This window comes from Antedon bifida, chromosome 7, assembly GCF_963402885.1.
Source record: "Antedon bifida chromosome 7, ecAntBifi1.1, whole genome shotgun sequence".
Classification (NCBI taxonomy): Eukaryota; Metazoa; Echinodermata; class Crinoidea; order Comatulida; family Antedonidae; genus Antedon; species Antedon bifida.
In genome coordinates, this window is record NC_136232.1 from 20,974,932 (window position 1) to 21,000,153 (window position 25,222).

The following is a 25,222-nucleotide window of genomic DNA, read 5'->3' on the forward strand; positions in this document are numbered from 1 at the left end:
TAAATATAATATCTGGTTAATTGTACATAAATCCAATATTTGTAACAGAAATCAAGACGAAAAAACATGAATTTCCCTTAATATGGTGGATGGTGGATATACGGTGGATAATTTTTGCTATAGCATCAAAATAAATATCTTAAGTTGAATAAAAATACCAGAAATGTAAAATTCAATATTACTAATTATTATTAATAAATATTACTTATACATTTAGTCATCTGATAACATTGTTTACCACATCGTTTATTTTTCATAGCTTTTTAAAATTCCTCTCTATTTACAAAATGTGTGTACAAAAGAATAGAGATTTTACTGTGTTGCTGTGTTGAACTATCACTGATAAGAAAGTGCTTATTTTCAACAAGCTTGTGTAACACAAATAAAATCCCAAAAATTATGAAACATATGGGAAATTATAGATCGATAATATTGGAATATATGATCAATAGAAATGTTTTGCCCGCACCACCTGGCCTTTAAAGGTTTGGCCACATGTACTAGTATTAGACACATGGCTACAGTAGGCCTAATATTGGTGTGGTTCAGTTTAAACAAGGCGATCAATAGGACATTGAGCTCACCTTACAGAGAGAGGAACTCATAACAGTCCTTTGATCTTATGTCTGGCTGCGACACCAACCACACCAATACCAACAGTACTCTGTACTCGTGTACATCTGCGGCGCGCGGTGTCTGTTAAACTGATCGTGTCACAGCCACAGATAAACCCTTTGATCTCGTTGTGGGAACAATGTATATATAATAATTATGATATTGATATATATTAATTATTTAAATTTTAATCCATATAACCTCTTTTTGTGAAACTCACTCGAAATGTTCGCGTTTAATCTATCTTGTTAACTTTTATTAACGGATGATGTGAAGGAGCGATCCTGCGGGCCCAATCGACCTTAGTACTCTTTTACTTCGTTTTAAAATGTGGAAAGAAACGCGAGATGTTGTTGGATTCGATCGTAATATTGCTCCTAGCAAGAGAAATAAAGGTTACGCGAATTTCCAACGTTTAGTACTAGTTGCACGAGATAAACATATATCTCAATTTGTTGAAATCCGACTCACACTCACACACAATGACTGGTATCAGAATGAACCCGCGGGCGACAATAAATGAAAATGGCATGCGGAGCAGTTCTATGTTTATTTCTTGTTAATCAAGCAATTCAACTCTAACCTTTGCATTTTATCAACGCACTTTAAAAAATGACGCACAGTATTATATTAGTACCAGGGAAGAATTAAATTAATTTAACTCTTCCCTGATTAGTACACTTCCCATTGTAAAGATAGTAGCGGTAGGCCTATAGTAAAGCTCTCTCTACACTATCAATAGTTTGTTAAAAAAAAATATGATGTGCCCAAATCATGGTAGTGATATGACGTCATCGTGTCCATTATGTGCACATCACTTTTATTGGTCACATAAAGTGTGATAGTGTATCAGAGCTTAGACCCATTTTAAAATAATAGAAACCTAATACCTATCATTTTTATTGTATTAAATTTAATTCAACAGGGCCCCTGCCATTGAACTCAACGATTAACATTATTACTGGACATTTCTTCACAAATCCCCACACCAGAAATTCCTTTCTCATTTACAATTTCTAATCACCCATTCCAATAGATGCCCTTGAAAATGAAACGGGACAAAGAGTGACAATTATTTCAAGTAGTAATTGATATCTTGTAACAAATTCGATATTAATTGGACTTGATTAAGCCTGTTCAGGTGCGACATTGCTTTCATAGCGAATGAAATATTAGATCAAAACAGGCTGATGCGATAACTCAATTTTGTAGCAAAGTAGGCCTAGGCCTAATTAAGGAGGAGTGAAACGACCGATTGAACCGTAGGCTCCGTACTCTCTTATCTATCTCTCGAGTTTCGGTTCCTAATTGTCGAAAGATGCATCATTTTCCTATGAAAAGTGATAACAAAGTACAGTAGCACGCATATGCCTTATACTATAGCAAATTTATCCTGTGAACAATTTGAGACGACTTCACATTCCGTTCATTTCAAAAGAGGCGAAATTGAACTTTCACCATTATTCACCTATCTCTTCCATTAAAATTAACGTATTCTCCTAAAAAATACAAAATATTGAATAAATTATATTTTATCTAACTAGATTGTGCAATAATTGGGAAGGAGTGGGAATATTATCAGCCGGACTTCAAAATCTGTTAATTCCATCAATATATTCTATATTCAATCATTCAATATAATATTATACACAATTCTTTATGGTTTAAGAGATAATTGGGATGAAAGTTGTCAAATGGCAGCCATTTTGATTTTATGCAAATTAGGCCACTTATACTGGGCTACTCCAGATTAGGATAGTTTATATATCATTCTCTAATATATTTTGAACATATTTCAACAATAGAACAACCTTTGGCAATTTATTTGACTCAAATGCTATTTCTTAGCTATTTCCACCAGTCTACAAATAAAATTAAAGTTACAAAGTTACCGATAGTATGTTATTTTTTCCATTTTGAATGTCAGTAAACTGCGCTTAAATATATACGGTATATTTACTTCAGAATGTTTGGCACTTGTCTGAATACAGGTAATATGATCTAAACAATTCTATCAAACCCCAGCACGATAGGCCACTAGATACCCAATCTGGCGTTTATACTATGTTTTCAGATCATTTATCTAAATAGTTATTAGCAATGGTAATAGACTCTAGAGAATCGTGGGGCCAACAGGTCAACACCTAACGAATCATCGTCAAACAAGTTCTTTGTTTTTAGTTTCGTTGTCGGCGTTTATTTCAAAAAGACAAATTGACTGAAATTGCAAAAATGTCCCATGGGTCAAACCATCAATGACTCCATAGACATTAATGGTTATCCATTACGAATAAAACATGGCAGTTGGTAAAGATGTTATTATATAATAAGAGAAGAACGTGATAGCAATCTTCCATTGCGGAGTACCGGCATGTTCTTTTTCTATGACACGCCAAACCCTTTTAAAGCTCTATTCTAATACTATCAAGCTTTATGTGATAAACAAATGTGATGTGCCCATATATGAAGGTGTTATGTCATATCACTACCATTTTTGGGCATATCACTACCGAACTAGTTTGATTGTTGTTCGTAGGTTAAATAGACCCTGGAAGTGAACACAATAAATTACATCACTGCAGGAACTCACCTCTCCCACACACTAGGAGAGGCTTTGAAGAAAATGTATCCTTCCGGTCATATTTTTATCCCCTGCAAACTCATTGAATTACTGTATCCGTTTTTTCGTATGAACACCTCACTGCCCCGATGTCTGCCAAACCATTTATCGCGATCTGAACAATCGGTAGCCATTAACTAGACCGTGAATCCGGGGGGTCTCTGAGGAATTGCTGTCAATGCTATAAGACCCAGGAGAGATAGCAGGGAGACCCAACAAATGTTTAATGACAAAAATCTCAATTATTAACTTTAACCTACATCGTATATTATTATCTTCGCGGAAGAACAGCATTGTTAAACACAACAAAGGCATCCTGCCATGGGTATAACGATGTAAAGCTCTGTCCACACTACCAAATGTGCCAACAAAATGTGATGTGACCATATAAACATGATTATGTCATATCACTACCATATTTGGGAATATCACAACCATATTTCAGCACATCACACTTTTTTGTTGTCGAACTAGTTCGATAGTGTAGACAGAGCTTTAGGTGCTACCGTACTAATGCCAAGCATGAGTCAAGTGGGATTTCGAGTATAAACACTTTGACAGATACAAACAATTATTTTTACTAAACGTCGCAACCAATTATCTGGTTAATGTTCCAGATCGTCATCGATGCATGAACAAAGATAATGCATTTGTCGATTTGTATAAATCATACCACAGAAGAAGGCATAATTAATTTAAAGGGACATTAGGCCTATAGAGCAAGTAGGCCTAGCTAGAATACATCGATTTTATTTGTTCACGCTGAGAACAGAATACATGGAAGAGTGTACTATGTTTTTACTTGATCTTCTTTATGTCCGATGGTTTGCAGACGATTGTGATGACGTATTAATGTACGTTACCACTTTTCGAAAACATTCACAAGAAATTCACGGGTGATTCAATCTAGACTTGCCGCTAGAAATCTCCGTTAAGCTCTGTCTACACTATCAAACTTTATGTGACAAAATATGTGCCCATAATATATGGACATTATGATGTCATATCACTACCATATTTGGACATATCACTACCTTATTTGAGCACATCACACTTTTTTTGTCCAACTAGTTTGATAGTGTAGACATAGCTTTAATGTTTTTGTTTTAGTATTCCAGTCGTGTAAAACTACAGTAAATCAGTATGAAACGCCATGTGTGCCAAAATGTTTATCTTTATACCAATATTAAGTCGATAGCCGTCTAGAATCGAGACTAGGGTGATCTGACGAAGAAACGTAAAACAAAATATACACTTGTTTACACAATTCTTGTTTCAAATTGTTTCTTTTTTATTTTGCACTTTTTTTCGCGCAAAGGAATGTATGAAATTTACTAATTATGTATACTTTATACAACGTGCATAATACCATTAATATAAGACCCGTTTGGAAAGTTCAAAACGACACATTATTTTCTACAACGCGAGAGAAAAAAAATCTGATCAAATCAAATTGTTATACATAGACAACGGTGCTTTTTGAAAACACTAATTTTCAAATAACAAAATAACTTAATTAATGCGTAAAAAAAGAACGTATGATAGCATAATGCTGTGTAAAGATACGTAAACATACACTACTCAAATTCTAAAACAGTTAAATCAAAGAAAAACACAATCTTTTATCGAATAAAATACAAGGCAGGTCTCCAATGAAAGTCTAACGACTCTCTGACATCTAATTAAGTACCAGTGGCTGTATTCACCAGTACCACTTAGTACTTGGGACATACCCTTAAAAAAGAACATATCTACTATCTACTAAGCGAATACAATTTAAGGGAATAAACTTATGTATCGACTTAAGTTAAATACAAATATATGCCCAAAGGAAAATATTGTGTGATTGGCGAATACGACCACATCATGTTTATCAGGTCCGCAGTTGTCTCAAATTAGAGAAAATCTTTAAAATGGCGGAGAAGTCTGTTATAGGATTGTTTAATTAAGTGTTTAATTGGAGGGGCGTGTAGTTTGAAATAAATTTGACCAAGAGGCCCTAAAAAGTATGAAAAACCAAATCAAACGGTAATCGCGGTTTTCGGTAGCTTTTCTAAACACCATGTGAACTCGTTCACCCTAAACTAGTTTGACAAAAAAAAGTGTGATGTGCCTAAATATGGTAGTGATATGCTTAAATATGGTAGTGATATGACATCATCATGTCCATATGGGCACATCGCATTTGTTTGCCATATAAAGTTTGATAGTGTAGACAGAGCTTTAGCCATGCAAATACAAGCTGAATATTTTTAGATTATAATGTAATTATAATGAAATGTTTCATTCATGCTTGCGTTCACATTACATGTTTCAAGTTCATTTATATTGATTTTCTGATTATTTAGTCATTTTCCTGAAGATGAGAAAATAATATATCGTTATGCAAATGTAAAAATCAATAAATAAAGCCCGGACTGAAGCCATGCAGAGAGAAGGGAGATGAGAGGTAAATACAATCACAATGCAATGAATGACATGACAATCGAACCTGCCATCTGCTTGTAATGAACAACAAATTGAATTCTTCACCGTAATTATGAAGGCACATTAAAAATAATGGGATATAATATAATACGGTATTGCAAATATAAACCAAGACCTTTAAAGGAGAATTTTATAGCAACATTAATCATGGTGGTTATCAGTACAGATAATCAAATTCATTTTATTTGAACCCATGACACTGGGAATGGTAGCCAAACATCCAAACATCAACTACAACTCCAAAGTTGTGAAGTATTCATTCGAAAGAAATGGATATTATACAATTTGGTATTGCAAATATTAAACAGGACTTTTTAAGGAGCATTGACAATATAGCAAACTTAATCAATGTTAGGTGGTTATAGGTTATAAATTAAAAGGACAGTACATACTCAAAATCATTGGATTTGGACCCAGGACATTGGGAATGGTAGCCAAACATTCAACAGTGAACTACAACTCTAATGTAGTGAAGTAGGGAATGGTAACCAAACCAACTACAACTCCAGTGAAGTATTTTTGTGTACATTAATTGATTTCGAACATATAAGCCCTGACATACCACTATTACTGCACAGAATATGGCACCTGCATAAGCAAAGAATTTGCATTCTCATACAAAAACAAAAATTAATGTTTTTATATTTAAATTTAGTAAAGAAATACAGATAGTATTACGAAGTATCCACCTCGAAAAATATGACATAATAATATTAATATCATAAATAAAATTGTACGTAACTTGAATGTTCAAATCAAAAACTATACATCATTAAGAGCCAGTATCAACTTGTTTGATTATAAATAGGAAAGTTTCTCTTTAATTTTAAACCACATTGGTTGATCATACAAATACGAATACAGTATAGTGTACAAAACATAACAAATTAAAGTAAGTAAACAAAAGTATATAATCTTAAAGACTATCTTATACAAAACTACAAAATATTTCCAAAAATTGTTTTCCAAAAAAAAAGTATAAACATCAACTTTCACACTGGCAAAAAGTGATGAGGTAGATAGTTTTCCTTTCAACCTTGTAAGATAGAGCTAGTCTCCTGTCAGACTTGCTCTTGCACGAGGGGTTAACCTTCGAACTCTGCCCCTACTTGACACACTTTGAGGTATTACTTCTGGTTCCGAGTCGGTGCCACTCTCCAACGATGACTCTCCTTCCTCAGAGCTATCTACCTGAACCCGAGTCCTTTTTGCAGCATTTCTGGTGGTTCTCAGTGTTGGACCATTTTTAGTACTTCCCGGAAACTGGTATTCAAAATCTGTTGACGTTATTCGTTTACGTAATCTCGTTGAACGTCGTCCGACATTTTTTGCAGCTGTTTTTCGAGTTTTACGAACAACTTTTGTTTTCTTTTTAACAGTTTTGGTAATTTCTTCTGAACTGTAACTTTCAGTATCACTGTCGTGTCCTTCACTTTCTTCGTCAGATGAACTATTTTCATTTGATTCTCTTTCCTCTTCACTTTCTCCTACTGGATTTGAATTTTCTTTCTTTCCTGTGTTTTTAGAGCCATTCAACGAAGCACTATTAACTGTATCACAATGAAGTACAAGTTAGTAATCTTTATTATATTATTTATTATAGGCGTTATTAGTAAATAATTTTTAACAGCCAATTACTGTCCCAGCATAGGTTGCCAAAAGAACAAATGTACAAAAGATTCCAACAGAATTGTACAGTATACTAAATAAACCTAAAATGGTTACAGCACAATTTACCCATTATTAAAACCAACACAATAGAACCTCTCCTTTGAGGCATCCCTATTCAAAGGAACACTTCTTTTAAGGGGACACTTTCTTGTTTATCTGTCATGAGAAAAAATCCTGACATATGACTAGACTTGAACCCAGGACCTTTAGATTGGGAGCCGAGCATCATAACCACCAAGCCACACAAAGAGGGACATACTTTGTTGGGTCCTGCAGGTGTCTCCTTAATAGAGGTTCTGTATTTGAATAAATATATGTGAATATTGTTATTATACTACACTATTTAAATCAATTACTTACTTGATCTATTCCTTGTCATACGCGTGGATGGTTCACCACTTGACCGTGTGTTCATCCTCCTTGTTCTGGTCCCTTGCTCTTCTTCACTCTCCTCTTCTACCTCTGTTTCTTCATCGTCTTCCTCCTCTTCTTCATCATCGTCATCATTTGCTTCATCCTCATCATCATCGTCATCATCATCCTCTTCAACTTCGTCATTTTGAACAACCACTGAGAACATAAGTAGAACAAATATTATAACATTAAATACCGTACACTAAAAAAACCAAGAAACTCAAATGCTGGTTACAATTCCCTGAGAGTTAAAAACCAAGACCAGTAGTTAATTTTACTGAACACTGCCATTTCTAGTAGAACTTTTACCATGGTCTCAGTAAAACTAACCAAGTTGGCTAAAAGTCCAATCCGAACGATGGCTACAACTCTTTAAGAGTTACATTAATCATAACTAGCAGTTGGTTTTACCGACCACTGCCATGCGCAGTGGAACCTAACATGGTCTCAGTAAAACTTTAACCATGTTGGCTAAAAAGTTCAATCCGAACTGGGTTAATGTTACCATTTACAAATCCAGTGCAAATAAGACAATAGTGTAGAATGGGCATGTGGCAGTGTGTTGGACGTTGAACTGAGTTCGAATCCCACTCTCGTCGCATTTCTTGTATCCTTAGGCAAGATACTTTACTTCTGTTTGCCTCCTTGCACCCAGGTGTACAAATGGGTACCTGGTAAGCTCAAGACACAATTGCGCTGCATTATGGGAGTATGTTCCCATACGTGTTTGATCCAAAAAATGGCCAGGGTAATAACGATTATTATTAGAATACACTAATAAAAATATAAATATGATTGTACATACTTGTACTACTTCTAGTGACCCTAACACGCACTGTGGGTTCCTCATCGTCCTCCTCTTCTTCATCATCTTCTTCATCATCATCATCCTCGTCACCTTCCTCCTCTTTCACCAGGGCCTGTTTCTTCTGTTCTTCAGTATTACTCCGTCTTTCTCTTAATTGTGAACTCGTGGCACTAACTTTATTTTTATTTTTGAATCTCAGAGATGGACGTCTTGACATGTTACTGTAAATGGATGATGCTGTGCTAGTTGAACCGTCGTTGTAATTAGTTTGTTTTCGGTTCACTTTCCTATAAAAAAAAAATGTATTATTTAAATATTTATGGCTCTTGAGTATTTACGCTTGTCTAATATAACACACCTGATTATATTCTTGCAATTTGATTGGTTTAATTACACATCATGTGTCATCTGGAATTAGCCTTACCTAACAGAAAATCTAATGGTGATAATGAACTCGCTCTAATGTGCATTCAGCTTTCTGTAAACATTTTGAGAATTTTTTTTTCGACCTGCTGTCTATAACTGTTCTACTCCACATCTAAAGTTGGAGGAGCACTGCCTATTTTAATAGCCTAGCTTCCTGGCCTAGCATTCGTCAATGATTTACGATGAATAATTGAATAAAAGTAGGCGTGTTATAAAACAAATAATGAATGTTTTGTATTCATTGAATGGGGAGAATATTTCATTTGATGAAAAATTGACTGGTCTATTTTCAACTTGGCTCCGCCTTGAGCAGTCAATTTTTTAACTCATTTCATTTCATAAACATTCATTATTATGTATAATATACCGGGTTTCTAGAAAACTCAGATCTCAGATATAAAGATCTGAGTTTTCTAGTTCCATTCTTCAACTAGAAAACTCAGATTCCATTATTAATCAGACGGTAGGTTATATGAAATACTACATTATTATATGTTTTCTTACTATTATTGTAACTTGTAGTAGCAGCCTACGACTTATGTCATAAAGAAAATACATTACATGTTAGGCTTAGCCTAGCTAGGAAAACTTGTGAAGTAGATCTGAGTTTTCTAGACACCCATAATATACCATACAGTTTAATACACTTACCTGCGAAAGCCCCTTCCGACTTGCCTTTCGTAACGTAAGGCTGATTTGTAATCGCCTTGAATTGACCGGATTCTCTCTTCCCATAAAGCAGATAATCTTAATGTCATACCAGATATCTATAGTAAAATACATAAATATGTTTTTAATTAAAAACAAATCAATATTCACCAGCTTTTTAAAAGAAATAACCTATATTTACTGAACTCAGACTCTATTATTTAAAAAAAAAATCAATATCCGTCATGTTGCGCGATTGTAACTATGTGATTTGAATTATTTTACTTACTCTAGACTTTTTGCTTGGTGTATAATTTTTAGCATTTGCAAAAATTAGACGCACATCTTTACACAATTCTGACGGATCTCGGTAAGTGCCAGCTGCTAACTGATCACGGGCGGTGTTCAAGTCCATTGGTACATCAATGATATCACGATAATCCTGCAACAGAAATCGTAATTTTAATAAAATGGAAAAATAAATACAGAGGGAGAAATACTAATATATGAAGAGAAAATGCAGACAATAAGTTATCAGGGGTCCAACATAGAAAAATGAAATACCAAGTCATGTGATTGGATATTTGTAAAACACAAGTGAGTGGCCAGTGGAAAGATGTAGCATCGGAAAGAGTTCGAGGCTCACTCGCTCCATGGTGCTGGTGGTAGAACGAGTCTTCTTGGATAAGGACTATAAACCGTAGGTCCAGTGTACACATCTGGTTCATGTGCACTTTAAAGAGCCTAGTACATCTTTCGAGACGAGTAGGGGGTTACCCCGGTGTATTAGTACATCACAGCCACTGTCACAAACTCATCATAATACTATACACTGGGCGGGCCCTCTGGGAGAACAGTCTTTGACTGAAGAGTAAATAAATAATAAAATTAATAAATATACCATTGGCTACCCACTGAATAAATAATAAAAATAATAAAACATTGATACCATTATTGAATCTTACCACATATATAGATTCATCTACCGGATAGCGGAATGGTTCCGCATCTTGACTTTCCCAGATCAACTGCAACAGTTCCTGACATTGTTGAATCCACGCCTTGCTGTTATAACATGGATTATCCGTCTTGGCACGTTTGTGAGACCTACTGTCATTACCCTTAAAAAACAATAAAGAGGCATGTTAATATAAAATAATTCCCACACATGCATATATACACAATATTGTACATTACAACACATTTCTATTTGTAGTACAAATAATTGATTGACATGTTATACAATTTACCAAGCATTTTGATATTAATTGTGTTGTAGTTTTCATACCTAGTGGGTATTTATTTGATTATAATGTTACCATATTGTTGATATAAAGTTTGCGGTACACCACGTGTATTAGTTCTACGTGTATAGTTCTATAATGTACCGCAAACTTTATATCAACATTTGATTTCGCCATAAAAACCTTTAAACAATACGTTACGATATTGCAACCAAAAAAATTAAAGGCTCTTCTGAATAAATCCCTCCCTCGAATAAACTTCCCCTCTAAAAAATCTTCTGAATACTAAATGGCCCGGGGCGTTTATTCGAATAAACTTACTCGCTTTCTTTTATTGCTAGTAGACGGCTCTGTGTCATCTTCATCTGTGTCATCATCAACATCAACCATTTCATCCTCATCTTGACACATTGAAAAGCGATTGTATAGCACCATGATATCTTCACTCTCATCTCCACTACAATAAAATAAAAACGGTAGATAGGTTGATTGTATACAGTACTAGTACCGAGCGAAACCATTAAACAAAGACAAATTATTTTCAAGATGTGGTTTGTGATGCTACAATGGCTTTAAATAGATGGTTTTTGTTTTACAGCGGGGTTCGTTTTTCTACAAAAGAAACAAAAATCATGAGGTCTATTTCACTGCTGATCTCTTGTTCTAACTGGTACTAGTTCAGGTAACCATCTACTGTACATAGACACCTGGTAGCCATTAATATTAAGTTGGCATTTCGATAAAAGTGACATACCACATACATTGCAATAATTTACACAAAGTAATCCCCAAAAACAGGAGGGGGCAGTCAGCCCGGGCACCCCACTAAATTTTGCAAATTGTGTTGCAAAAGATAGGACATCCAATTAAGCTCAGACCTTCATTTCACCATTTTTTAGGACCTGGGCCTCCCTTATTCTGGATCCACCACTGCAAGTTGGATCTTATAGACTTTGAATGCAGCAGGCTTGTAGCAAGTTCACTTGTTTGCACAACTCTATCAAGTACGGATGGTATCGTCACGCTCACAGTCACATTAACCACCTTTAGTATCTTACCTTATGAACTCCAAAAGTACTTTAGTAATAATTTCTGCCTGTTTCACAATCATACTACTCTTTTCATTGAATGTAATTGCGTTCTGTTCTATTAGTCGTATCTCCCACATTAATGCTGATATTCTCCTGGAGAAAATAATGTAAGCAGTACGTTTGAATCAAATAAACAATAACTTGTGCAACAAATGATACTTTGAGTTGTGTTTACGTGCCCCTGTCATTGTGGACAGACAAACCACTCAACACGAAGGGACCCTTAGGGGAAAACAAAGTTGTGGTATGTGTCGTCCACACCTGTTCGCAATTGTCGCAGGTTGTTCCCCCATTTACATTACATCATAAGCTAGAAAATTGAATTTTGAACTACAGTAGGAACTCCTCTTAACAGCAGTTACCACTAAATAGGTGTGTCCCCTGACATAAAACATATATTGCCTTGTTTTTTCATTTCACAAGAAATCGTCTCCTTAATAGGGTCATATATGATGATATATTGCCCCATGTTCGTTTCACAGTTTTAAAAAGTTTAAACTGTTATAGAATGTAAATAAAATGGTCAAATGTTTACCTATAAAATCTCTTTTCTAATCTACGTCTTATGCTATTGAGGTCTGTAGGATATGGAATGACGTAAGCATAAGCTGGATACTGATCCAAGTCCACAGGTGTTGTGAAAGGTTCCGCTTCACTTAGTCGTAACACTTCTTCAATTCCTGTTAAGATTCTATCGCACTCCGTGTCCTGGTCTAGGTCGCCCCACTCTCCATCCTCAGGTGTGTACAACATTTGGCGGAGTTCTTCATCATTTAATGGAACACTGCCCCCAACTTCTTCAGGCATGTCTGTGATAAAGAAGATCTTGAAATTTTAAATCACTTTATATTTATAGTAGAGGTTTCATTTACTGTAACAATATTTTGATAATAATTATCAGATCTAGTATTTGCATATGCAAACTTACTGTCTTCGTCCAATGGCTCCAAATCCCATGGACTCATCTTTTCCTTCTCTCCATTATCCCAACTGAAGAAAACAAATATTGAAAAGACAGAATAAGTTTTAATTTCTTGTAAAATTGATAGCAAACAGATTTAGAAATTAAATAATTTTGATCAAACTGATGCAACAAAAATAAAACAAAAGATATCATACAGATATACAATAACATACTTGAGAAATATTTTTTTTTGTATAAAATTGTTAGTAAAAAGATTTAGAAATTCAAGAATTTTGATCAAACTGATGCAAAGAAAATAAAACAAACGATATATACAGATGATAAGAAACAATAACGTACAAATAAGTTTAATTTCTTGGAAAATTGTTAGCAAAAAGATTTAGAAATGAAATTATTATGACCAAACTGATGCAAAGAAAATAAAATAAAAAGATATCAAACAGCTAATGAATAATGTACTTGACAAATAAGTTTTAATTTCTTGTAACATTGTTAGCAAAAAGATTTAGATATCAAGTAATTTTGATAAAACTGTCTGATAACGTACTTGACATTGAAACACTGAAACATGCTGTCTGGGAAATCTTCTTGAAACGGTTCTTGCGATGCGATCGTTCCAAGCCACCAAGCGTCATCTATCATTGCACGAAACCTATCCCCAGCCTTCCAGTCCTGCTGCATTGATATGTTGTAATGCTGACGTAACACGAGGAAGTCGATAACGTCTGCCATATCATGGTATCTGAGTATAAATAAATCGCACTTTTAAAATGTATGCAATCACATGGCGTGCAATAGTACACACTATAAAACGATTGTTTAATAGTACTTTTTTTAGTGTACGAAAAAAAAAATCTTTTGCACGTTTGGAAAATATTTTGTTTTATACTATTGCTTTTGAAATACAACAGCTTTGCTTCGTTGACATATAACCTTTCATCATTCACCTCATGCCATTATTTGTACCATTACACTCATAAACATTCATTATTTGTATACTATAGCAGTTTTAGTAGCTCTATGATAATACCTGAAAACTAATGTAAGATACAAAAATAATGGTACTTACTTAATAAGAAAATGTTCTCCGGTTGGTTTTCTTGTGTCTGGATCTATGAAGGCTAATTTAAGACCAACTAATGTAGGAGGGCCTACCGTGTACTTGATACCTACTACTTTTACTAATTCTTGTTCCTGAGAAAGTCAAACAAATACAACATTCATGTTCATTTACTATTGCCACCCTCAAATATTTTAAACCACTACTTAAAGATTCCATATTTTATTTACTGTTGCGTTCAAGTTCAATGACTTCAAGTTTACAAAACAAAATCTATGTCTAGGTCGCCTATAACTTAACTTAACTATAACTAATTAAAATGCAGGCTAAAAAGATTGGCTAACAGTTAACAAACCTAGTGCATGGCTCATTCACTTACCCTAATATCTCTTTTATGCCAAGGTTGTTTTTTAGGCTCAACGTGATAGACTTTTAACCTCTTCACAGCATCCACGTAACCCTCATGACCCTGACGGAAGTACATGACCTCATCACCCATCTGCGGAATGTATGGACATCGTCTTGGAGTAGAGTCTGTGATCCACGGCGAGGGTTTAAATTCATCTGGCAAACTATGTTCTAACGGACCTTCTAAATCTCGCCGAGGAGGTGCTTTCTAAAAAATCACAAACGGACCAAATCAGAGAATGTTTTTTTCACAACAAGGTGTTGCATTTTGTTATAGACCATGACCAATGACTTTACATCCCATTTGAAAGTTGAACCTAGATGGTAATAGAGATCTCAAATTTATTCTAGCATGAAACGAAAGTTTGTTTGTTGCACTAAAACACAAATAAATACCTTTTTCCTTTTTTGTTTTTTCCTACGTTCTTCTTTTTTCTTAGCTTCTTCTTCTTTTTCTGCTTCAGAGTCTGTTTCCATAAACTTCACTTTTACCGGGGGACGTTTTGGGGGTTTTAAGTTTATGCCAGCATCAGCAATCCAGTCCGAATACACACTACTGGAATCACTGAAAAAATAACAGTAAAATGATGTTTTACCAATATAAACATGTTTAAAATTTATGATGGTAGTGTTGGCCATCTAAACCTCTTTTCAGACAGAGGTGTACACAAGTGAAGTAATGTCATGGTGTTGGCTATATAAACCTCTGTTCAGACTCAGACAGAGGTGTACGCAAGTGAGATTGTTCCATAGTGTTGGCCATAAAAACCTCTGTTCAGACAAAGATGTATGCAAGGGAGATTATTTCATGGTGTTTGCCATAAAAACCTCTGTTCAGACAGAGGTGTACACAAGTGAGGTTGTTCTATGGTGTTGGTCATAAACACCTCTGTTCAGACAAAGATGTATGCAAGGGTGATTGTTCAGAAAGAGGTTGTTTGCAAGTGAAGTAGTATCATGGTGTTGGCCATGAAAACCTATGTTCAGACAGAGGTGTACGCAAGTGAAGTTGTTTCATGGTGTTGGCCATATAAACTTCTGTTCAGACAGATGTGTACGCAAGTGAGGTTGATTCCATGGTGTTGGCCATGAAAACCTCTATTCAGACAGAGGTGTACGCAAGTATTACAATATAGATAATTTACCTGTTACTGGCATTACTGCTTTCCCATTGTAATTCATCGTCTGAACTATCCAGACTTGAGTTGGCAGCACCAGCCTAAAATTACAAAATCAGAGTGGGGATCAGCCTTGAGATACCTTTAAATAGATTCAATTGGACTTCTATGGCACATTTTTAGTTGGACTTTTAATTGTGTCAGAACAATACTCAATTGTTAAATATTATTTTGTTACCTCATCTTCCGGCCCAGAACTCTCATTACCAGATGCTTGCAAAGAGTCACCAGGAGCTGATCTTGTTTGGTAGTTATGGCTATTGCATTTCTTCTTTCTGTTTCTAAGATGTCTTTCTATGGAATCCATTGAATCAGTCTGTTGAAATTCAAAATCCATATTGAATTACTAGTATCGTATTATATAGTTGTCACAAAAATGATAATTTTTGCTTTGCTATTTAAGATCTACAGTAGATTGTATTAACTTTTTTTAGTGCTGTTATTACTCACTTAGTGAGAGAGTGGCCAAGCGGTTAAAACAGTGGAATCGTAATTACATAGCCATAACATCGGCAAGGGGTCGAGGCTTACTTGCTCCATGGTTCTGGTGGAGTCTTCTCGGATAAGGACTATGAGTCCAGCTCACATCTAGCTCATGTGCACTTTACTCACACATAGCCATTTTCACACCACACAGCCACTGATCATAACTGAGCTCATTGTGGAATTGGGACTGAACCATTTTAGAGGTGTTTACCACCTGTTGGTCCCATCCTTCACTAAATTTTTGTTATGCCTATTTCTTTGGATGTTGTATCTTAATGAGAAGTTGAATACATAAAAAAAAAACTTACTCTTTGTAAGATATTTGGTCTTTTCTTTTTCTCTGCTTTAAATTTACTTAGTTCATTTTCCCGATATGCTAGACGATTTTCTTCTAATCTCCTGTAAAAATTATGCATTTGTCATACATGTAAAAACATACAATTTTATGTGTATAGGAATTCAGATATATGTACAATACAATTCTTAAAGCTCTGTCTACACTATCAAATTAGTTCGGCAAAAAAATTGTGATGTACCCAAATACGGTAGTGATACCATGTCTATATATGGGCACATCACATTTTTTTGTGACATGAAATTTGATAGTGTACACAAGGCTTGATACTGTATATGTTGATCAAACATGAAAAAAATGTCTTACTTAGCTACATATAGCGGCAATTCTCTTACAACCACTCTTCTACTCCAAGCCAGTAGATCGGCTTGAGAGGCTTGCTGACTGACAAGAACATTCCCAGTAGATTGGCGCACGCCCTCTATATGTCCACTGCGACGTAATCCTCGAGGGGATGCAATACCTGGACTAAGAGGTCCTTGATCTACAACAACAAACAATATTATTACATGTATAAAGCTCTATCTACACTAGTTTCACAAAAAAGTGTGATTTGATGTGATTTACATACTATACAGTATAAACCTCTATAGTTATTACATTTAAATTCAACTTTTTTTTTAAAAAACATCAAAGTATACTCACTGTTTCTCTCTCTTGATGGGGTACTAGGTTGATGATGTGATGGCCCAGGCCGATTGTTCTCATTGTCGTCTGCATCATTTCTTTGGTCTTGGTTTTGTTGCATCCTCATAATTAAGGTGTCTAGTATACTTGCAGCTTCATTGTCTTCTGCATTGCGTGGAGCATCTCCAATAACACCAGGCTCTCCTGAAAAAACAAACAAAACATACGATTTGTTTAGATGATAACATATTAATGTAATAAAACAGTGACAAAAATCAATAACTACTCATTCATAATCAAACTCACCATTAGGCGCTACCCCTATTTGCGGCACCAATGATGTATCCTTACAGTTTTCACGACCAGGTACTAATCTTTGATAGCTGGGAGGGTGGGGATTTCCGTCCATATCGACTAAGAATGGAGGCGGCATGAGATGAGGTGCTTGTTGTGTTTGTTCATCTAGAACATAATTGTTTGCGTCACGCATCAACGGTCGATAATCCGTGTGGAAGAATTGTTCATATGGTACCTTAATGACATTCAAGAAGGAATAAAACAATTAAGTCTTTATTCTTTATAAATAATCTATTATTTTAATATGTGTTTGGAGTTTCATTAATTTACTAAAAACATTGTAATTTTTGTTATAGCAAAGAATTTCCTTTAGCATTTAAAATAGGTCTACTGTTAATATAGTATTGTCTGTGTGACTGACACAAGAGAAGAACTTCAACACTGTGCTTAAAGCTCTGTCCACACTTTCAAACTTTATGTTACAAAAAAAATTTGATGTGCTCATATATGGACATGATGATGTCTTATCACTACCATATTTGGCCATTACTACGATATTTAGGCACATCCCATTTTTTTTGTCAAACTACTTTGATAGTGTAGACAGAGCTTTACAAACTATACATACATACACCTATGTTTTACAATAAATCATCACAAACATTTTACATGATTAAAATTGATCACTTACCTTTTTGTAATTTTCACCAGAGCCCATGCCATGAATACTCAAGTGCCCGTGTGAATCGGTGAAAGCATAGTACCAACCATTTGGAGACCACTTACAGTCGAAGACAGCGCCATGGCCTTGACCCTCTATCTACAGAAAGTAAGTTGAGTTTTTAATTACAACAGGGTGATTATTAGACCAATACTACTAATTTAGAAGTTATGGTGACTCTTTAAAACTAACTCGAAAACAACTTAATTGATTACTAATTAAGCATACAGGTTTCAATTCCTTAGTCTGGGTCACCACAAGTATAACCAGACCCCAGCGGAGACCAAGGTTCCTATTTGTAAGATATTTATATTGGTGTGAACATATCGTTTTCTGTATTGATGAGTGGGTTTTGCGTGAGTATATGTGGACTGTGAAATAGACACTAGTGTACTTGGATAGATTCAGACTTTTGCTGTTAGGGAGATGGAAAGAGAGGTGAGTAAGTAAGGTCTTACTGTGTTGCAAAAGCTTGTTATTCTCTGACCAGTCTCAAGATCCCAGAGATTGATCATACCGTCATGGCCGCCACTTAGAAACACACGTGGATCAGAAGGACAAGCTTCAAGCACAAAGATTTCATCCGTATGACCCTGTAATAAAAAATATATACATAAGGAGAAAACATAGCTGGGGAGATCAGACGTTCAGTACTGCTGGGCCTAGGCTCTGGGACAATCTGCCTTTACATATTAGGAACATCTTTGGACAGTTTTAAAGCGTGGTTCCCACTAGAGACGTACGTGCAACGCAAGCGAGTTGACCAATGCGTTGCTAGTGGGAACCAAGCTTAAGTCATTTCTACAAATGCACTTTTTTTTTCTTTTTGACAGCGCAATGAGATCGTTGGAATGGTGCTTTGAAAATGAAACGATTGATTAATTGATAAAAAACAAATAGAAGAGTAAGAGTATCATAACTAAACTTCTAATGTACAATGGTGCTTAATTTTATTTTATACATTTTTATTCACACAATTTTATTCTGTTAAAGACTTGTTGTTGTACAATTTTTACTTTACCTTTAATTCATTTTGCAGTTTCCCTGTGTACGAATTCCAAACTCGAACCGATAGGTCGTTAACCGCTGTCACAACAAAGTCGTCGTACAGAGACCATCCAACCATAGTTACACGATTCTTCATAATTTTGTTGCTTTCTTCAGTTGTGGCTGTTCTTGAACTATTTTAAAGTAATTAAGTGTTACTTTCTATTACATAAAATGAAATACAAGTACAACAGTTTTCATCCATGCGATTACAATATAACCTTTATTAAGAGGAAACCTTCAGGACCCAACAAAGTGTCCCCTTAATAGGGGTTGGCTGTAGTGTTGTTTCAAGAAAAAGTGTCCCCTTAATAGAGGTGTTCTACTGTAATTAAATTCAGAAATTTAACATACTTTTGCAGCCTTGTACTCATGTTGAGAAGCATACTTTTCCATTCTTGTCGTTCATAGCGCCACACTCGCGCTGTCCCATCCTTACTCCCACTAACAAATCTATCACCTGCATGGCAAAAGTCAATGCTATCTACGCGATCCTAAATTAAAAAGTAAAAAGCAAATTAAAATATTTAGTATCAATCATGGTTATGAAATCGTTTTTTTGTCCAATTTTGGAAAACATCAAACTATAGCAAAAAATATTACTGTATTTTTAATGTAAAATCACAGTATTGGTCAGATGTTTGCCCTACCCTGATCCTCAATCCACAAGTAATTCTCAGAGTAGAGCAAATCTGACCAATTACATAGCTCCCTGATGCAAAGCTACTTCGCACTACTTAAAATATTAACTTTGTTGGTGTAGTACCCGCTGCTTCCTTGGCTTGAATCTAACAATAGACATCAGCGCAAGCGCGGTGGGCTAAATGTATGAATACCAGGGTAGTGATCTGAAGATCATGGGTTCGAGTCCCACACGAGAATTACTTGCATATTTGTTTTGCAAGTGTTCTCAATATGTACTTAACATAAGTACAATCACGTCAGAGTAGACCAATTACATAGCTCCCTGACGCAAAGCTACTTGAACAATCAAACTCACAGCATGATCTTCAATCTCAGCTACTTTCTCTGGACCGGACCCGGCAAACATGTAAACACGAACTAACTGATCTGAGCTACCAGTTACAAGGAATGTACCACCTACAAACATAAATATATTATATATGTTATACAATGATTATATTAACATTAATGTTTAGCTTAGATTTTTTACTAATACAATAAGAAAATAAATTGTATCTTTAGCAGTTAAAAACATATTTTAGAAGGCTAAAGAAACCTTAAACAGGGTGAGTGGCTATGAGCATTCACTGCCTAAACCCAGGGCCCCAGAGCATGAGCAGTCCAATGCAACTACTACCCAGGGTTTGAGGGCCCTTTAGGAGTGCTAAACCAGGGCCTTTTCCTCCTGTTACTGTCAACATACCTGGGCTGAAAGACAAACACAGCATTTGCGCCCCTGATCTTGATCTTTCCAGGAATCGAACTGGTCGGTTACTAGAAAATTCATAACATAAATTACATCAATGTGATATCTAATGTTTTTACATAATCAGTGCAAAAAATAAGATCAGCTAATAGATAAAAGATTAATGCCTATTAAAATAAATTGTATTAGCTTACTTAAATGTGTTAGTGGCCGGGTTCCACTGCCAAAAACAGACACAACCATCTGTCCCGGTACTGGCCAAGTAACGCACTGGACCACTATTTAAAGGTGAAAACTAGAAAGAAAAGACAATAAATTATTAAGTAGAGAAAATCAAGAATAATCTTTTTTTTTAAAGGAATTTAATGACTGACTGCAAAAAATAAAAAAAACTTTTACATTTCTGTATTTATATGTAGCAATAGTACTTATTGTAAATAAATAACTGTTACCCCAATAATGTTGGAACTAAAACTATTTTCGGACCACGTGGGGTATTTGCTTATCCCTCTGGGTTGACTGCACGTAATGTAACTAATAATGTTATTAATGTTCAGTAATAAATTTATAATTCAATAACGTAATTAATTTAATGTGTAGGCTATATAGCATTCAATGTTAAAGGTTAAATTATGAATGTTTTATGTAGCATGGAGTTTTTTAATTTTTCGATTCAAAAATCCTTAAAATGATTCCAATACCTCTGTATATACATAATATTTTTTTTTGTAAAACAACTGTTTGAATAACATTATTCACTGTTAACATGTTTGCTTTTTTAAAACAATTTTTTAGTAAAATTGAATGGATATACCTAGTTTCAAGTTTTTAAAAAGCCAATTACCTAGCATAATAATATCCTCTTAAATTTTTCTCTAAAATTTAACACAAACATAAACAAATCAATACTTCTGAAATCCATAGGACTGTAGTTAAAAGTCAACAGTTTAAAAATGTGTATTGCTGTTAAAATACCAAGAAGACCCCAAAAAACCTTGAACAATTTAGGCTTATATCCTAACAGTCAAATTGGATCTAGGAGTGTCCTTGTAAAGTTATATGAATATGAATTATGCCATTACAGTACCTACCTCAAGGGATGTGATCGTACCCGTATGACCCTGAAGTACAGCTATCGGAGCCATTGTCCGTAAACACCAGACTCGGATTAATTTATCGACACTGGCTGCAGCAATTAATGTGTTCTCATAATTAATATGCATATCAACGATTTCTGAAGCGTGTCCTCGAAGCGTGCCCAGAAGTCGACCGGTATGACTACACCAGATCTTTACAAGATGGTCGTCGGCTCCCTGTAAATTGTGAGAAAGTTTTAGAGAACTACTATAAAACTTGGTATACAGTTTGGAAATTATAGAATTTTGAAAAACACAATTTTCCATTTATACTGATTGATAATTACCCATGATAGGGCCATGAAAGTGATGACACTAATTCTAAACACACATTTATTTATCTCAATTCACAATTACATTTATAATATTTAATAGTATACCAAAAGAAGTGAGTGCTTGTCAGTTTGGTTACCGTTTAAATGCATTTAAATGTATGGTACATACATGCCAGACAACATTTAACAAAAATTATGTACACAAAAAAAAACAACATGGGTCACCCACGACCGGTCAGCATCTCCTGTGGGGAAAAGAGGGAAATTCCCCTCTACTTTATTAGTGACGCACATAAGCGCGACCAACAATAAAAGTGACCACCACAGGTGAGGTATAAAAGGATATAAAAAAGGATGAACCCAGTTTGTCCCCCAGAGGCACTATACCGATCATGAGCTAGAACTAAAGGCTTAAAAATGTAATACCATTATATGCCAATATCTTTAGTTCTTATTGTTTTATCAAAAAATGCTTTGAATTAACAACCAGAGAATTTAAACAATGATAGGGTCTTTGCTAATGATGACCCTAATGTTAGAATTGAACACGAACTACATGACCTTTACCGTAAAAATTTTGTTTCCACTTCTATCAAACACGATACAATAGACAGACGAAAGATGACCTAGGGTTCGCAGATGCTGCGTCACTGATTTGTACTTCTCTAATGGCAAAAGTTGACAATGTCGTGCTTGACCAATATTGCTACGACCGCTAATTACATGACCTGAATATTGTGAGAAAAATGTAAATGGGGTTAAAATCAGAGGAGGAAAATAAACAGTGAAAGGAAAACAAGATAAATAATGTAGACCTGTTATGTTTTTTAATGGTTCATTTAAAAACATTTTTTTTAAATTAATTTTCTAAGTCTGATATTCTTCTCATATAAAGATTCATTTCATATCTAATTAAATAACATTTCCTTTTTGGAAATACGGTACTTACAAATATTTGGAACTCTACCAAGTTTTTTAGGAGGGAGTAGTGGATGGTGGTGTATTGTACAACTGTGCATGTATGGTCGCCATGCTCTGGGTTTTACATCTAAACAAAGAAAAACGTTAAATAATAGTAAAATATAATTATGTGACACAGAAGTTGCACCTTGTTATGCAAATGAGCATAACAATGTGGGTTATTGTCTAAATCTCTGTCTACAACTATCAAACTTTATGTGACAAAAAAATGTGACGTGTCCATGGACATGATGATGTCATATCACTACCAAATTTGGACACATCATACTATTTTTTGTCAAACTAGCTTGCAGAAACAGGTATTGCTGTAGGCCTACATGTCAACTACATAGCTAGCCTAGGAACTTACCTTCAGCAGTTCTTAGTAGAGAGTGTCCTCCTACACCAAGCAATGATTTTACACCTTTGACACAAGGTTTTATTTCAGAGTCAAGCAGTGGGCCAATGCGTTCACATACTTTTAATAGATGGTCTGCTCCTATATGATTATAAGTATTGGCCTAAAAAGGGAGATGATATATTGATATTCACCAAAAACAACGAATAAAAACAAATTAAACACATATTTATGAAGTCACTTAATTGTAAATGGAACCTTGTCAAGACTACTGTGTGAAAGAAATTATTAGGATATGATCATTGATAATTCATTTATTTACTCACTAATATTATTTTCTGTTAGTCACTGATCTAATATAATTTTTCAAATGTTTTCTTTCTTGCAAGAAACCCTAATTATTTGTTTAATTTGTTCTAATTTTTTTTTTCAAATTAATAAATGAATTGCTAATTAAGTGGAAAGTGCGATTTATTTTTATACATCACTAGTTGATTTAATTAGAAAATTGGTAATATTTATTTAAATTTTTTTTTTCAAATTAATAAATGAATTACTATTAAGTGAAAAGTGCAATTTATTTTACACATCACTGGTTTATTTAATTATTTAATTAGAAAATTGGTAATATTTATTTTTTTTTTAAATCAAGCTTTTAATGAAATATTTATAAGCTTATACTGAATGATGTAATTAAAAACTCTTCCTGCACTAAAATTTATCTGAAAATGTGATCTTATTTAGTTTATTAATTGCAAAAACACATGAAAGAGAGCCCTCTGTAGAAAGATTACTGAAAATGTGATTATGGAATTCAGCCAATCACAATTGAGCTTATCTTATACATGGACTTATGGGTCAAAGTGTAGATAAAATTCTGCATTCCTATTGGCCAGAATGGGTTGTAATACGACGTCATAGGAAATAATGTCAACCATTTGTGATTATGTAAATTAGCCTCACTGGATTTCTCTGGATGTGTATTTAGAATTGGTTTTCTGAGAAATATTTTGGTAATTTAATGCATTTTTCGCTCATAATGAAACATTTTTTACCTGAAAAATTTATTGGAATAAAATTATATTGCCCTTTTCTATCAAATTGCAAAATTTAATGTAATCTGGTGTCTAAGTCAAATATTTCAAAATTTACGATTGTATGAGCCAAATAAAAAAGTTTTCAGATTTTACTTACTAAGTTTGCAAAGGTATTCGAACGCACGTTGCCTTCCCAATCAAATCGTTGTGGAAGTAACTGAAAATAACATAAATCAATTTTATTTTTATTGAAAGTTGTAAAACAATCATAAATCTAGCGATTGGTATATTTCAATATTATTTAATATTTTCAATTCGCAGAAAATTAATTAAAAACTAACATGCACTACAGAGAAAATAGTCATTCACATGTGAGAACCGTACAATTTTTAGTTCACTCACCCCATACTCTTCCAATTCGCGTCGAACATTCTGTAAAGAAAGAGTAAATATTTTAAAACAGAACCAAACAAAAACCTAAATATAATCGTAATTGATAATTTTACTTACCTCTGCTGATTTTTTGCAAGGCCCATTTTCAAGAAATTTAACGATTAGGAAGTGCAACTCTGAGAAGAAAGACAAACGAAAATGGAGTCAGTTTCGACGTTCTCAAAAACTGGTCAAAATTCGAAGTGTAAAATAATTGTAAAAACAAACCTCTTTCAATGTCTGTGGGGTTTTCACTGGGGTCATCTTGTTTAGACATTGTCTAAGAACACACTGTTTGTCAACATAGATGTTTTTATTTAAAATAATGCTCTGATTAATGAATTTAGTATTACATAGAAGTCACAAACTGGCGGCGAAAATAAGCCTAGAACCGTACGGTGGAGGTCACCAAAGACGAGTGGGGCGTCTGAAAATGTTCATACACGCAATTAAAATTAGTCCTTCGATGTTACAAATAATTAGCTATTACGCGGTTTAAAATATCT

At 34.5% G+C, this 25,222-nt stretch overlaps 2 protein-coding genes across 2 annotated transcripts in view; one reads left to right on the plus strand and one right to left on the minus strand.

Annotated features, from left to right (window-relative positions):
- The window catches only part of LOC144848525 (ubiquitin-conjugating enzyme E2 J1-like), a 331,913-nt gene that overhangs the window by 278,066 nt on the left and 28,625 nt on the right, over nt 1-25,222 (plus strand). The window lies entirely within an intron of this gene.
- LOC144848727 (bromodomain and WD repeat-containing protein 3-like) lies at nt 4,509-25,096 on the minus strand. The gene is made up of 35 exons (XM_078705588.1): nt 24,945-25,096; nt 24,795-24,853; nt 24,687-24,716; nt 24,442-24,501; nt 23,260-23,410; nt 22,879-22,977; nt 22,497-22,657; nt 21,610-21,831; nt 20,713-20,813; nt 20,516-20,586; nt 20,129-20,229; nt 19,483-19,622; nt 19,103-19,262; nt 18,540-18,674; nt 18,052-18,180; nt 17,370-17,595; nt 17,082-17,267; nt 16,743-16,920; nt 16,390-16,480; nt 15,774-15,911; nt 15,563-15,636; nt 14,814-14,982; nt 14,389-14,625; nt 14,019-14,143; nt 13,497-13,691; nt 12,953-13,014; nt 12,560-12,833; nt 11,992-12,117; nt 11,255-11,390; nt 10,655-10,810; nt 9,979-10,131; nt 9,693-9,808; nt 8,613-8,902; nt 7,754-7,963; nt 4,509-7,272 (listed from the first exon to the last, which is right to left on the minus strand). Exons 1-35 carry the CDS (start codon nt 24,991-24,993, stop codon nt 6,773-6,775), a joined length of 5,310 nt encoding a protein of 1,769 aa, XP_078561714.1. The 5' UTR covers nt 24,994-25,096; the 3' UTR covers nt 4,509-6,772.